Genomic DNA, 15,767 nt, shown 5'->3' with positions numbered 1-15,767 from the left:
AAGGCCAGAGACTTTGTCCACATTGATTCAGATATTTCAGAAACTGATTTTTTTTTTGAGAAAAGAATAAAAGCTTACATAATAATGCCTCAGAAAAACCCATATGCAACAATTTATGTGCAGATATATTACTAAAAAATATGGAGCACGGAAATGACAACATGCTGCAAAAGCTGTAACACAAGGGACACAAATATAACTGATTAAACCAACATCCATTTTTTTTTATTATTTCTATTTTAGGCTACATTTGAAAATGCCTATCACTACCGTGGCTGCAAATATTAAAGACAGAAAACCAATGGAACTGAAATAAAACTACATCAATGATATTAACATTTTACCCAGTCCAGGGTTGCAGTGTGTCCGGAGCCTACCTGGAATAATCATAATTTCTCCGTGTGCTCCATTTTCCTCCCAAAGTCCAAAAACACATGTTGGAAGGTGGATTGGGGACACTGGTGTCCATAGGTGTGTGTGTGAGTGAGTGTGTGTTGCCCTGTGAAGGACTGGCGCCCCCTCCAGGGTGTATTCCCGCCTTGCGCTCAATGATTCCGGGTAGGCTCTGGACCCACCGCGACCCTGAACTGGTTACAGACAATGAATGAATGAATATCCTTATTCTCAGTAGTGCTGCAAGTGCTGCTGGACAGTCTCAAGGTCCAAAAAAATATGATTTTAAATAAGTAGTATTTTTAAACCACTAAATATCAAAGTAAATCAAAGTATAAAATAAATTCAAATACCTGAATTAATTAAACTGTAAACAATAAAAAAAAAGTGAGTGATTGCGTGTTTATCTCACAACGGACACAGACGATGTGATATTCCTTAACATCTGAACAACACTGATCAGAACATCAGAATCCATGTCATATAGTTCATTCTACAGTGTATGGGTATTACATGAATGAAAGGTATTCATGACCTCAAATGTTCACATGCATCATATGACTTGGAAATCATTACTAATCTGTTATTAAAATTACATTAAGCTACTCCTAATATATACTGTGTGTACTGGTCATATGTTATTTCTACAACTCACTTTAAATATATTTATATGCTTAGTGTTGTGTAAGTGAAATTCCTATAATTTACAAGTACTGTAATTTGTAATACTATAGATTGGTATATTTTGTGGTACTGCATAATTTTTATTAGTGGTTATTTTGACATGGTCTGATTGTTTCTTTATATTATTGATATAATATACTATACTATATATTATTTTTATTTTCAATTTTAAAAAATAATTTAAGCTCATTTTAATGTGTTTTAGAGTTCAGTCAGGTTGCTCAGAGAAATATATTTCAGTTGTTTTAGAAGACTAGTATACTTAGTATATATTAAATGTAACTTAATATCATTTAAATATTAGTAGTGATTTAGTACAAATTATTGGTTCCAAAATAACATAACTTAAGTATACTTTTTTTGACAAGGGATGTAGTACCTGAATATAACCATGAAGAGTGGTGATTTACTGCAGTATATGTGGTAAGCCCAGGATAAGATACATGCATCTGAGATGAAGTTTAACCTTGGAATTCTTTTCACTCAGACTCATAAGTGTCATAAAAGTCATACGCACTAATAATGTCACTATCAAAATGGCAAGGTTACAGGTAAAGCTAAAACCAATCTACTTTTAAAGTAGATCAATGTAATGATGCAAAACAATTCTGTTCAAACAATGCAAATTATTATTATTATTATTATTAAATAATCATAATAACAATAAAATATGCAGATGTGTGTATTTTTGGACAACAACAGTATAATGAGAAATACAGTGAGGTGAGTGGAAGGTAACTGAGTGTACACGGTACCTGCATTGTGCTTGGCTAGATACTTGTCTTTGTACTGCTTCTTTTTCTTGCCAAACCAAGTGCAGCTGGCTTGCTGTTCCTGCTTGGTTTTCTCCATCGCTATACATGCCACCCGCCTTAAGTGGGAAGAGAAAAGACGTTTTAGATGAGGGTTTCAGCTCTTCTTCCATCTGTTTTTGTTTAAACCATGAGCTAAATGACTCTGGGAAGTACTTACAGTCATATAACATTGAATTCACTTCCTTTGAACAGGGCTCTAGCTTCAATGGTTTCTCTCACAAGTAGAAGATTATAATTTTATGGATGAAACATGCACCCACCATGGATATTCAGCTGTGCACACACAGCTTGTATAATCTCTTAATAAAGCCACACAGTTGCGGGGATGTATTCTGTGGAGATAAAGCCCTGTTCAAGACCACTGGAGGGAGTTGGAGTAGTATTTGTCTCCCGGAACATCAGACAGTACCTGACCGCAATAATTCCCCTTGTGGCTGAATGTGAAAAGTTCAAACATCTGGTGTAAAGCCTTTCCAGAAGAATAGAAAGTATTACTGCAGCAAAGGAGGACAAACTACCTGTGAATACCCGCCATTTCAGACAAAACTGTGGACGCAAACATTTCAAAACACTTGTGGCTTTTATCCAAAATAAAATACGTATCTTGACCGCGGTCACATACTTTATTTTTACGATACGATACTTTAAATCTGCACCTCAGGCTGTAAAACTAATGTTAAACATATGCTTCATTTAAAAACAATACCATATCACACTCACAGTTCTCCCCCAAAACTCTAAAGTAACCCCAGAACAGTACATTCCTGTCCAGAATTGATGAACTGACCATTCCTGGAGCTCTGGGGAGGGGATGAGTCCAGCTGTACCATTCTTGGTGTTCTCCAGTCGGCCCTGCCACCAGTTGTGGTCATCTTTGTTGATAATCTGGATGATGTCTCCCACTCTGAAGCGAATTCCTGCTTCTTTGCAGGGGATGAGCTCGTCTTTGGTTGGATCATACTCAAACTGTGCTCTCACATAAATCTGAAAGAACAAAGACAGCCAGGGCTTTTATATAAGACTTGAGAAAGAATGAAGGAGAGCTATTCACTTTGAAGGTGGGACAAGTGATATGAGACTGCGTTGTGTTTTGGAAGGAACTATCATAATTGAAATCAAAATTGTCAATGTATGGTTTTATGCAGAAGTCCGCTCCTGTTTTGTTCATTTTCTAAGCCAGTGGTTCTTAAACTGTGGTACGTGTACACCTGGTGGTACGCAAAGTAACCTATAATCACTGAAAAAAAAAAAGGAATATTAAATGTAAATGTAAAGAAATCCCAAGAAACATCTTACAACGGCAGCTTGTGGACTGCAAAAGCAGAACTTTGTTTACCACTTGCCAAACAAATGACAAGACCAAAAATATAAAACATAGTAAAATGGATGCTGAGCTAGATCTGTGTTTAAAACTTACTGATCTAGTTCTTTCCACTGCATGGCTAAGATCAGCCATTTCACTGATATAGTGTGTGTATGCCTATGGTGTACATGTGTGTGTGTTTGTGTAAAAAGACTTATAGGTGGTACTTGAAGGTTTTGGTTTGACAATGGGTGGTACTTAGTCTAAAAGATTTGAGAACCACTGTTCTAAGTTGAGGGGCGGCACGGTGGCTCAGCAGGTAGTATCGCAGTCACACAGCTCCAGGGGCCTAGAGGTTGGGGGTTCGATTTCCGCTCCGGGTGACTGTCTGTGAGGAGTTGGTGTGTTCTCCCCGTGTCTGCGTGGGTTTCCTCCGGTTTCCTCCCACAGTCCAAAAACACACGTTAGTAGGTGGATTGGCGACTCAAAAGTGTCCGTAGGTGTGAGTGAATGTGTGTGGGTGTGTCTGTGTCACCCTGTGAAGGACTGGCGCCCCCTCCAGGGTGTATTCCCGCCTTGCGCCCAATGATTCCAGGTAGGCTCTGGACCCACCGCGACCCTGAACTGGATAAGCACTTACAGATAATGAATGAATGAATTAATGTTCTAAGTTGTCAAACATATACATCCTCTGGACTGGATCTATCAGGCTAATGTGGCTAATAAGGAACGGCAGTTACCATTGTGCATTTGAATCCTTAAATTATCATAAACATACCTCAAACAATGTTGAGCTATAATGTAATGGTATACAGACTTCTTTATGTGCTTTATGACACTGCAGGACATGGACATTTACCAATAAAATGTGCAAAAGTAAATCACATAGCTGTAGAAGCACACATGTCTGAATCCTGAATATTGTCCATTTGAATTGGGTAGGTTTTACATTTACACTTATAGCATTTGTCAGACACTCTTATACAGAGTGTTGTACAGTACAGCGTTTTAATACTGTTGCAGATGTAAGCCAACATTGTTTTGGGAGTCTTGCCCAGGGACTCCTATTTTATATTGCTATGTGCTTTCCCAAATGGGGAACTGAACCCCAGTCTGCCACATGGAGGACAATAGTATGATCCCTTCATGAGGTAGTGAGATATGTGTAAACACTATCATGTAAACTTTTAAGCAAGATATGTTTCTATTTTGCATTACCGTATGGGATTTTATTCATTTATGGATTCTAATGCTATACACTGGCTGCAAAATCTTACAATGACTAATGGTTTACCCTCTGTATAACTGGTGTAATGATCTGAATGTAAGAAAACATTGTTTATGGACAAAACAAACAATGTAGTGATGATGTTATAATTCTAAGAACAAATCGATCAAACATTGATTAGTTTGATTGAGTAACACTTCAGGATAAGCATTACTACATGGTTAAGCATTATTAAATGGTTATTAATGTTTCATAGTGTCCTAACTAATCATTAATGAAAGTACCTGAAATCATCTTGATTAATTAGTAAATTAAAGTCCTAATTAAATCTAAAAATAATATTAGTTATAACTACAATTATTTGTTCAGAATTAAATGAGATATTGACTTACCATTTATTATTGTTTAGATATTTTAACTGCTATTATAAAATAAAACTTCACTGTATAGTGTTTCTGTTTGATATTTTTCAAATATTTATAAATTACTCACATTAATAGATTCCATAGTAACACAAACAATGTCACACAGATGTTTAAATTCTGATGTGAAATTGCAGTGAAATTGTAGAATTGTTGATTTCAGTTTTCTATCCAAAATGACCAGTGAAGAGTCTTATGACCAGTCTTCAGAGTCCTTATATATAAAGCCCCTTTTTCCTGAAACTATTGTACAACAATGACGTTTTCTGACATCAGTAAAAACAGCATTTCTCAACAGCAAAATGCAGCATTTCTCATCAAACTTTCTTCAGTGACTTCAGAGAAATTCGCCTTCAATGTTTGGAGAACATTTGAGAAAAAGAACATGGTGGAATCACTGCTTTGAGTCATGTTCTGTTACTCCAGCACTGATGAGGCCAGCTGTGCCCTCTGCTGGACACTACAACTTCTACTTCTCAGAGAATCTGATGTGGGAATCTAGGACTTGCAGCATTAACAATGCTGAACTTAAAATAAAATGAACAAAATGTGCAGTCAGTGTCACAAATTAAGTACATACACAGTGAAAAGTTTGATTTCATTTGAAAATTTAAAATGAATCATGATGATCATTGTGAAAAGCATTAGCAATAGAATGGGGAGCTCTGGAGTGGCTGCACATGATCCAAAGTCAGCATGCCCAACTATGTGTTGGCTAGAGGGGTATAAACCTTCCCAGTTATAGGGGTTGTGAAGCAGTGGAGCTGTTCTCTGGATTCATGGAGCACCATTCAGTGCCTTTGGGTATTAGGACATGGAATAGTGTTTGTGATCCAAAACTAACTAAGAACTAACCCAACATCCCAAAATGACCTCACTGACGACCTTGTGGCCATCAAAGTCTCACATCAATGTTCCAACATCTACAGTAAAGCCATAACTGCAGCAAAGGAATGTTGCATGAGTTGTCCATAAACCACTGGCCATATGAAGTAGATTGCTCTCTTCAGGCAGTAGGGCAGAGGTGGGGCAGGGTTAGGGCTGGAGCTCCAGAACTGGATCGGTCAGTCCTGTCTTTAACAAGATTGGAAATCATCTGAGGACAGACTGATAACAATCTCAGTACCAGGGCAGTGCATAAATCCACAATAATCCATTATTACAGGAGAATGTATTTGACCTAATTGTGCCGAAATTGTAATGCCTGTGTTCACAGCACTATGACTGTGCCCTAACCTCGTTCTTCTTCTTCTTCTTTTTTTTTTTTTTTTTGTTACAGTAAGCAATACGAGTGTCAAATAAAGATTAACACGTTCAATCTACATCATCTGTTGACTAGTCTGTTTACAGCTGAGATAACACTGAAAAACTGAGTATCTAGAGCTTGCTGCTGTGTATAAAGTATAAGAAAAGGATAAGAGGGTCATCAATGGGCAACAAGGCAGTCTGATGTGTGAGAGCTAAAATAAACCAAAATGTCTGTATCAGGATATATAATGCTCAGATATGACTTTCAGATCCCATCTGTCATCTTTCTTAGTCTCAAAAATGGCACAAACTTAAGTAAGTAAGTCCACATCCTTGACAACATTACCGCAAACATTCACTGACTCTCGCTTAAGCATGAGGAGTGAGAGTTCCCAGAACTCAGAGGTTTTACTGGTTTCTATTAAAAGAACACTCAGTTGAATTGGTAATGTTTCTCCTGGGGCTCCCCCTACAGTTGCAGAGTGTAATTAATCTTACAACACTGTAACAACATCAAGAGGGAAGGGGGTTGGTTTCCTATCCTACACCAAATGTCACAAGCAGTTTCTGCAGTGCTGAGCCCAGAGAAATAATGACAGAGGCTCTATTCCCCTATTTCGCCCTACTGGCATACTTTTTCATGAAAATACTCTGTGCTCAAATTTACCTGTTTATCCAGGTTAATTTGTCTCACTAATTTGACATCAAGCTCAGCCAGCTGATGTATCAATCAGGCCCCATTAGAAATACACACTCATGTTTGCTAAGTATATAGGGGTGTTAACCCTCTATTGCATGGTGTTGCTTCAGGGCAATAAAACTACAAACCGGATTCCAAAAACGTTGGGACACTAAACAAATAGTGAATAAAAACTGAATGCAATGATGTGGAGATTAATCTGGGTAAATGTAACATTTTAAAGGAAAAATATGTTGATTCAAAATTTCACAGTGTCAACAAATCCCAAAAAAGTTGGGACAAGTAGCAATAAGTGGCTGGAAAAAGGAATAGGACACTAATTAGGTCAATTGACAACATGATTGGGTATAAAAAGAGCTTCTCAGAGTGTCAGTGTCTCTCTGAAGCCAAGATGGTAAGAGGATCACCAATTCCACCATTGTTGTGCAGAAAGATAACCATACCAGAATGGGGTTACCCAGCGTAAAATAGCAAAGACTTTTAAGTTATCATCATCCACCTTGCATAACATTATCAAAAGATTCAGAGAATCTGGAACAATTGCTGTGCGTAAGGGTCAAGGCCGTAAAACTCTACTGGATGCTCGTGATCTCTGGGCCCTTAAACGTCACTGCACCTCAAACAGGAATGCCACTGTCAAGGAAATAACAGAATGGGCTCAGGAATACTTCCAGAAAGCATTGTCAATTAACACAATCCACCATGCCATCCGCCGTTGCCAGCTGAAACTCTACAGTGCAAAGAGGAAGCCAGGATCCGGGTACTGAAATGGCCAGCCTGCAGTCCAGATCTTTCACCTATAGAGAACATTTGGCGCATCATAAAGAGGAAGGTGCGACAAAGAAGGCCCAAGACGATTGAACAGTTAGAGGCCTGTATTAGACATGAATGGGAGAGCATTCCTATTTCTAAACTTGAGAAACTGGTCTCCTCTGTCCCCAGACGTCTGCGGAGTGTTGTAAGAAGAAGTGGGGATGCCACACAGTGGTAAAAAATAGCCTTGTCCCAACTTTTTTGGGATTTGTTGACGCCATGAAATTTTGAAACAACATATTTTTCCCTTAAAATGATACATTCTCTCAGTTTAAACTTTTGATCTGTGATTTGTGTTCTATTCTGAATAAAATATTAGATGTTGGCACCTCCACATCACTGCATTCAGTTTTTATTCACAATTTGTTTAGTGTCCCAACTGTTTTGGAATCCGGTTTGTAATAAAAATGCCAATTTTAAAAATGAGGAAGCAAAGGAAGCCAATAGTCTGCTTATATTTGATCACATGACATTTCCCACCATTTTCAACTGTGCTCATATGTGGCAGCCATTTTTCTCCAGCTCCAGAAATTTGTCACATTTACCTGAGGATTTTCATGAATTAAAAATATAAATGTTCTGATTTCATTTTGATCCATTGTTCGTGTTTTCTTTGAATATATATATTATGTAAATTGTTATGTTACTTGAAAGCAACAACGTGCAACAGTGGATTGAGGATTCCATGCTTTTATGCTTCTTAGCAATATGCCAAATAGATGGCATAATACTAAGAAATATTGAAATAATTATTATTATATGCCTTCTTTTTGATGTTAAATAACTAATTGTATGATATTTTTCAGTTTAGTTCTTGGTTGTAAACTTTGCATAGGCTAAAATATGTTAAATGTTATATATTCACTATTTATGTCAAATATTTTAGCATAGGCTAAAATATGTTGAAATACACACTCATGCTTGCTAAGCACGTAGGGGTGTTAAAGTGGAAGAGACAGAGAGAAATGAGGGTTGCTCTATTCACCTGTCGACCTTTTGGCTGGATGCTTGCTGGCAGGTCCTGTAAAATAAAGCCCAGCAGTAAAAGACTTTATTTTCAACAGGGTTGGGCTCATTTCATCAAATATAGATAGTACATCACAAGCACACATCAAATCAAACTAAACAAACAAACAAAAAAAGGAAATAAATATAACAAAAAGTAAGTTCATGGCTTTGCGTGTATCCACAGAATATTGCATAATTCCAGTTACTCTGTTCATGTATTAAAAGAGCATGGCAGGCAGTTGAGGGTAAGTCTCAGAACAACAAAGCGAGAGGAAGCAGGAAGCAAGCAAGCGGCCACAGCATCACGACTGAACTCCAACTGGATACACAGACTAAAGAGCCTAACAAATTCCCAGGTTCCACGGGGGCAGAATCTAGGGCCTTAAGCACTTCCCAATGAACCAGACCAAGGTCATTCATGCTCAGTCAGGATTAAAGGCTGGGGGCTTCGTTACAGACATGCAGATGATGTATTAATGCTGTATTACCACACTAATTGCTTTGTCATACTTATTACAGCTCTTGAAACAAGTAAAGTGTTTGGATACTTGAACTAGTACATTTTGATTTGTATCCTGTCTTGAGACCTATGGCCCTTTATTATCAAATTTGCATACAGTCACATTTAATTATTATAATTATTTTTTTATTAATGGTGTATTTGTACGTTCAGACTTTCATCTGCTTGTTAATTGTACACAGCAATCCTTGTACTAAAATTGATGAAATTATGTTTATGTGAACACTAATACAGACAAACACAGTGACTTTTAAATTTACATTTAAATCCTTATTCAGCAAATAACTATTAATACACATTGCATTTTTTATTCTGTGGGTGTAATTGTAACAATGTAAAGCTATTTAAGCTCTGGCAGAAAGGAAAGCACGCCTGCTTGACCCAAATCTGCACTTACCAGTTCATTATTCTAAATATCTGCATGAATTAGGGTGAGCTTTGTATAAATTACATGTTTATGATGGTAATTTATAGTCTGTTCCTTTAGAATACATGTATTACAGTTATAATATGATAGGTCAATGTAATATCTCCACTCATTTCTACGCAATTTTGATTAAAAAGGGCCACTGTACCTATACATAAATTCAGGTGCATGGATTACAGCAGGACAGGGCACACCAATTTGTAAACTGAGATAACGGAAACTATGCAGTGAAATATGTTTTTGTTTTTTTTTTTACATTTTTTAATCTCTGTTTGTAGACATTATGCTGAGGGATGATTTTATATCTTGGTTTGAATGTATGTCACAGAATAAAAAAAAAAAACACCTTGAAAACACAATGAACTTATATCTGGTGATAACATTTCAACATTACATAGCTTTCATTCATGTCTAAAGGAAGAAGAGTAGATTAAACAGGAAAAAAAGATCATTACGGACAACATTAAGGAAGAGCACTGAGGGGAAGAGGGTGGGATTTGGTCACTTGAGATGACTGTGGGATCCTTACCAAGATAGAACTGTTAATGCTGGAATGGCCATTAGCAGGGGACTGTCTGGAGGTGGTAGGGGACTCTTTCTGTAATCAGATACAGAGGTCAGCCACGTTCAGGAGACAGACAGAAGAGAAACCTGGACACTAGCCAAAGTTACAGCACGAGATGGGGTACAAGTATTATGCAGGAGAAGCTGGATTACATCTTTGATTATTTATTATTATTATTATTGTTTGTATTATATATATATATACTTTAATTTTTTTTTTTGCACTCATAAAATTTTGGATTGAACTTCCTTCTTCAACATGCACTCTTGCCAGAAGGGGGCGCAAAACTGACACATAACTTTTACAACTTTCCAAAGCATTCACTTAACTAATAAACATGAAAATGCCACCATGCTTCTCCGCACTGATGCCTTAAAAAACACCTTCAGCTCCCAAAAGAACAGCAAACTTGATGATGCTTATAACAAAAAGCAATGGGCAGGGAGTTTTGTGTCAGCACATTCTTTTTTCATATCTCTTAAAGAAGCATCCACTTAAAGGTTCTTTGGTGAACAAAACGTCAATGTTCTAATGGGAGGAACCTTTATTGGCACCTTCATTATTAATGGGGAAACTGACATATTAAATCTGGTAAAAGTAGGACAACTCATGTTCCTGTCTGCCCTATGCTCTAGAGCAGACAATGATGTTTATTATGGCTGCTATCTCTGGGGGGCTGAGTCAGGGGAAGGGTTCCGGTATCTTGGTTGTGAAATTGGTGTGCAGCAGAGAGAGAGGCAGGCCCTTAATGACAGAGCATCTTGGGGAGAAAGCGTTAAAAACACACAGCCACCAGGCAGGCAGTTAGTCTCACACGCACACACAGAAACAATAGCAAACCCAGCCCACCCACTTCAATTAAACTGATCAGAGAGAGAGAGAGAGAGAGAGAGAGAGAGAGAGAGAGAGAGAGAGAGAGAGAGTGAGAGAGAGTGATCTAGGCCACTGAGGCCTTTACCTCACAGGATGACTGCTGTGTGCGGTAGCTTGGCACAATCTTAAATGTAATGCTGCCCCTCATTTCTTTCTGTGGTAACAAAACACACAGCACACATACGACATAAAAAACTTTTTATTTACTGTATACTGATATTTGCTGCATGCTGAGCACTACGCTGGATCCAAGTGAATGGATAAAGAGAAAATAAATTTAGATTTTCTGTTTATAACTGTATTTTCTATATATTTATTTGAAATATTGTGTTTTATTCTTTTTATTTCAGGTTCATTAAAAAGAATCTTTAAGTGCTGAAAATGTTATAGGGTTGGTTTCCCAGACAGGGGATTACGCTTAGTTCTGGACAATATCCCCCTTTCAATGGGAAATCACAATTCAAAATCCAGTGTAGTCCTGGACTAGGCTTAATCCCTGCCTGGGAAACCACCACATAATGTTACTGACTGTTAACAAGTAGTGACCTACGACGGTTGTGTCACTATTGAACATGTACAAGCTTTTCCTTTTGTCATTAACAATATATTAAAACAAATATTTACAATTATCATTGATAAGTATGTTAAGTATACAGGAGGTATACTTGTGTATAGGTAATAAGCAAATGCTTTGGCATTTAATAGGGCACTTGATCATCTGTGGATTTTACAGTCTATCCACGAATACTGAAACCACATGCTCTCACGCTTGCAATTTTAGTCCAGTTGAATCGAACTCTGGTTCTTTTTCACCCTTAGTGCGGTTCGCTAGCAGGTGTGAAAGAAGTAATCGCACTCGGATACGGACCAAAACCGAGACCCTTGATAGGAGGTGGTCTCAGTTCAGTTACAAAACAATCTCTGGCGTGGTTCGTTTCTGGTGAGAACGTGATCCGACCCAACAATAACGTCCCAAACAATCCCAAAATGGAATTCGTAGCTAGGGTGTGCTTTGTATATTGTACGCAGTAGTCAGGTAAACTGAGAACTGGTTAAAGTGTAGCCGCTGGTCCAAGTAATGGATCAGAAAAACACTAGTCCAGAACACAGGACATTCTTCCTGTATTTACATTCTTGCTCCCGCCTCAGTCACGTCTGACCAATCAGCGGTGAGAATATTCTCACGTGGTTTGCGGTGACGCGTTTTCATGCGTTGGGATTTTTCAGTGTGTGAAAGCAAACCAAACCGAGGCGAACCGATCGCTCCAAGATTACAAGCTTCTTAACTGATTCTGACCAGAACAAACAAACTACATGTTTGAAAATGCCTTAGACTCCCAGTCACAGAGGGTTATAACAACCCTAGTAATCTCCTCATAATTCGGTCACTGATACACTACACAAGGCACGTTAATCACTATCAAGGAACAGGTATCAAAATGTTACACTCACAAGCATTTTCTGGAGCTGCTCCACTGTCTGATTTGCTACACTTATGCTGTTGATTTCCCGGATTTCATCTCCAACATGCAACGTGCCTGAAGGGAGAGAAAAACACATATGCAACACAGTTGTGATATGTAGATGAAGACTGCAGTATGTTTGGCAGGACTGAACCTAAAGTGCTGGTGGTATGGGCCATGTGACAGTGGACTGGAAATGAAAACAGTCCATCACACATCACTACTGTCCCTACAATGGCTAGAAGGTCAGAGCCCATTTTTAGAGACACTTCGGCCTAACAAAACAAACAAAAGCAAACAACCCTACCCCTAAACCCCAGGAGTACTGTATAGGAGGTGTAAGGTAGGAAAATTCTAAGGGCCTCTGACTAACAATGGCCCTAAACATTTTGTGTGCTGTGCTTTGTAACAGGAGAGAGTGGAAAAGCAAGATAGAACAAGGTCAAATAGGCTCTCTTGGACTTAACGCTTCAGGTGGTTAAGGTTAAACATATAATCTCTCAAAGACAGGGCCAATACTTAGACAGCGATGTCATTCAGGAGCCCACAGAACACCCCTTTAAAGGAGGAACCATTCATTTTCTTCAACTAAACACAACTAAGGGTTGTTCCAGGATTTCCGACCATAAAAGGGCCGTACTGAGACACAGTTGTCGGGATGCATCAGAGTTTCTGTTATCTCTAACATATTTTAAACATGGCTGCCCCCTTGTGGAGGAGCCACTCTACTGAGCGTAAACTGCTAAAATACAAAGGCTCCTTTAAATGAGTGTAGATCTGATCAGAGCTGATGAGTGAGTGTGTGTGCTTTGAGCGCACAGATTTCTTAGTGTCGTATTAATATCAGAGTCAGAAGACTCACACTAGCAGAGTTAGAGCGGTGAGACAAGCTGCAGGAATGTGATAATGTGTCCCTGGGCTGGTAAAGAGGCCTACTGGGGAACACATTCCTGGAGGAAAGTAAGTGGTGTGATTTTGTTGAAGTTAATACTGCTGCTGCTCATTTACTTATGTAAATATATTTGTTGATTTCTAAGAGAAAATAGTCCTCTTCAGAAAACTGAATAATTAGGCAAACAACCATCATTATTAGTAATATATTTAATAAAGGTTATGTTCTTATTACTATGTTCAAACAATTCCACAATAAATATGAAAATATTCTCAGTAAACAAGTTGGAATATAAGCAATGTTTATTAAAGCATTACTAATTACTTATTGTTGAATATTTAATAGAGAAGATGTTGTGTAAGGTGTAAGCAACATGTTGATTCTTCTAGCAGCGTCTATGTTTTATATATATATATATATATATATAGACACACACATACACAGGGTGAGACACCCTTTTATTTCTCTGATATTCTACATGGCCTTTTGTGTTTATAGAAAAAGTCTTAGATCTTTGAGATCAGCTCATGAAAAATGGGAGCCAAAAAAAAAGTGTTGTGTTTATATTTTGGTTAAGTATATAAAATAGGATTTTAATATAATGTAATATTCAACAATATTCAATAGTTCCAACATTTATACTGACTATATTTTTAGTTTTAATTTTCATTTTTTTTTGCTGTACTGTGCTCTCTGTGGAGGATGTATACTCATTCCCCCACAGAAAATCCTGTATACGAATTATATGACCATAGATGGTTGTCCAAACCTTTGCCAAGGAGTGTACGTGAAGAGGTAATGATAATGATGTTGTGATGTATTTCTGTGGCTTGTGCACTGATGGTGTACCTTGTCTATGAATCATGCCACCGTGCATAATTCTGGCCACAATGCAGTGGTTTAGGTCATTCATCTTCAGCGTGATGCCCTGTCAAAAACAAACAAACAAAAAAACTAAATAAAACTGAGCTTAGAACTATAGTTACACAGGGTCATGGTCAGAGAGAAAGCATGAGATGAGAGTGGATGTTCAAACACAAACACAGAGATATCTAAAATTAGCATCAGCCTGAAACCACAGGATATGAGACTTCTGTAGAGAGAGAGAGAGAGAGAGAGAGAGAGAGAGAGAGAGAGAGAAAGAAAGAGAGCGAGAGAGAGAGAAAGAGAGCGAGAGAGAGAGATATGTGGCAGCACATTAAATAGAGCAAGAGAGAGAGTATCTGGTGGTACATTATGTGAGAAACAGGAAGGGTTGTGATAAGATGTGATGAGATATTGAGAGAACGAGGGGTAGAGTAAAAGAAAGTGAAGTTCATGGAGGGGGTAGGAGGGTTTAATGCCCCCAGAGTCTGGGCCTTACATTGTTAACTACGAAGGTAGCAAATCATTGTTGCTCAAACTAACAAATAAACAAATCAATCAATCAGTTAATATCTGCTTTATTTGACCACTATCCTAATTATGGAACTGGATGAATAGAGCTACATTCTGCAAATTGTAGGTTACCTTAAATAGACATTCACAATTTGAATCAAAAAGCACTTTTTATAATTTACATAACACACACTGGCAAGAAAAAGTATGTGAACCTGGAATATGATAAATAATAAATTTGTTATACAATGTGATCTGATCTTCATCCAAGTCAAGGTATTGACAAATATGATGTGCCTAAAATAATATCCCAAAGAAAAATATGATCTTGCAGGTCTTTATTGCACACATTTTTTACATTCAACATTCAAAGTGGTAATGGAAATAGTAAGTGAACTCTTGGAATTGATTCGTAGCAATAACCTCAAACCCAGTAACCCAGGCACTTCCTGTAACTATGGATCAGACCTGCCCATTGTTCAGGAGGAATTTTAACTCATTCTTCCTGGCAGAACTGCTTTAGCTCTGTCATATTCCTTGGACACCTCATGTGTACAGCTCTCTTCAAGTCAATCCACAGCATTTCTATAGGGTTGAGATCAGGGCTCTGACTTGGTTACTCCAACAGTCTGATTTTGTTTTTCATAAGCCATTCTGTTGTGGACTTGCTCTGGTGTTTTGGGTCATTGTCCTGTTGCATCACCCAACTTCTACAGAGTTTCAGCTGACATACACACACTCACATTATCCTGTAGAATTTTTTGATACACTGGATACACTCGTAGTCACACAGCTCCAGAGACCTGAAGGTTGTGGGTTTGTGTCGCCCTGTGAAGGACTGGCGCCCCCTCCAGGGTATGTTCCTGCCTTGCGCCCAATGATTCTGGGTGGGCTCCAGACAAATAATGAAGGGAATTCATCTTCCCCTTAGTGACTGTAAGCTGGCCAGGCCCTGATGCAGGCTCAAATCATGATGTCCCCTCCACCATTATTTACAGTTGGGATTGTATTTTCATGGTGATGTGCAGTGGCTCTT

The 15,767-nt window shown here is 38.1% G+C and overlaps 1 protein-coding gene across 4 annotated transcripts in view; it reads right to left on the bottom strand.

Moving 5' to 3' along the window:
* Positions 1-15,767, bottom strand: part of caska (calcium/calmodulin-dependent serine protein kinase a) — a 291,466-nt gene that overhangs the window by 15,755 nt on the left and 259,944 nt on the right. For 2 of the 4 annotated variants that reach the window (XM_066686055.1, XM_066686056.1), the window contains 7 exons: positions 14,204-14,282; positions 12,452-12,537; positions 11,085-11,153; positions 10,091-10,159; positions 8,592-8,627; positions 2,680-2,876; positions 1,833-1,948 (listed from right to left, as the gene is read on the bottom strand). In XM_066686055.1, coding sequence (XP_066542152.1) covers positions 1,833-1,948; positions 2,680-2,876; positions 8,592-8,627; positions 10,091-10,159; positions 11,085-11,153; positions 12,452-12,537; positions 14,204-14,282 — 652 coding nt within the window. The remainder of the gene's footprint in view (positions 1-1,832; positions 1,949-2,679; positions 2,877-8,591; positions 8,628-10,090; positions 10,160-11,084; positions 11,154-12,451; positions 12,538-14,203; positions 14,283-15,767) is intronic. The other 2 variants (XM_066686057.1, XM_066686058.1) reach the window with 1 other exon arrangement.

The sequence above is a fragment of the Hoplias malabaricus genome, chromosome 12 (assembly GCF_029633855.1).
Source record: "Hoplias malabaricus isolate fHopMal1 chromosome 12, fHopMal1.hap1, whole genome shotgun sequence".
Taxonomy (NCBI): Eukaryota; Metazoa; Chordata; class Actinopteri; order Characiformes; family Erythrinidae; genus Hoplias; species Hoplias malabaricus.
Note: the sequence above shows the minus strand (reverse complement) of the source record. Positions and strands in the feature narration are given on the sequence as shown.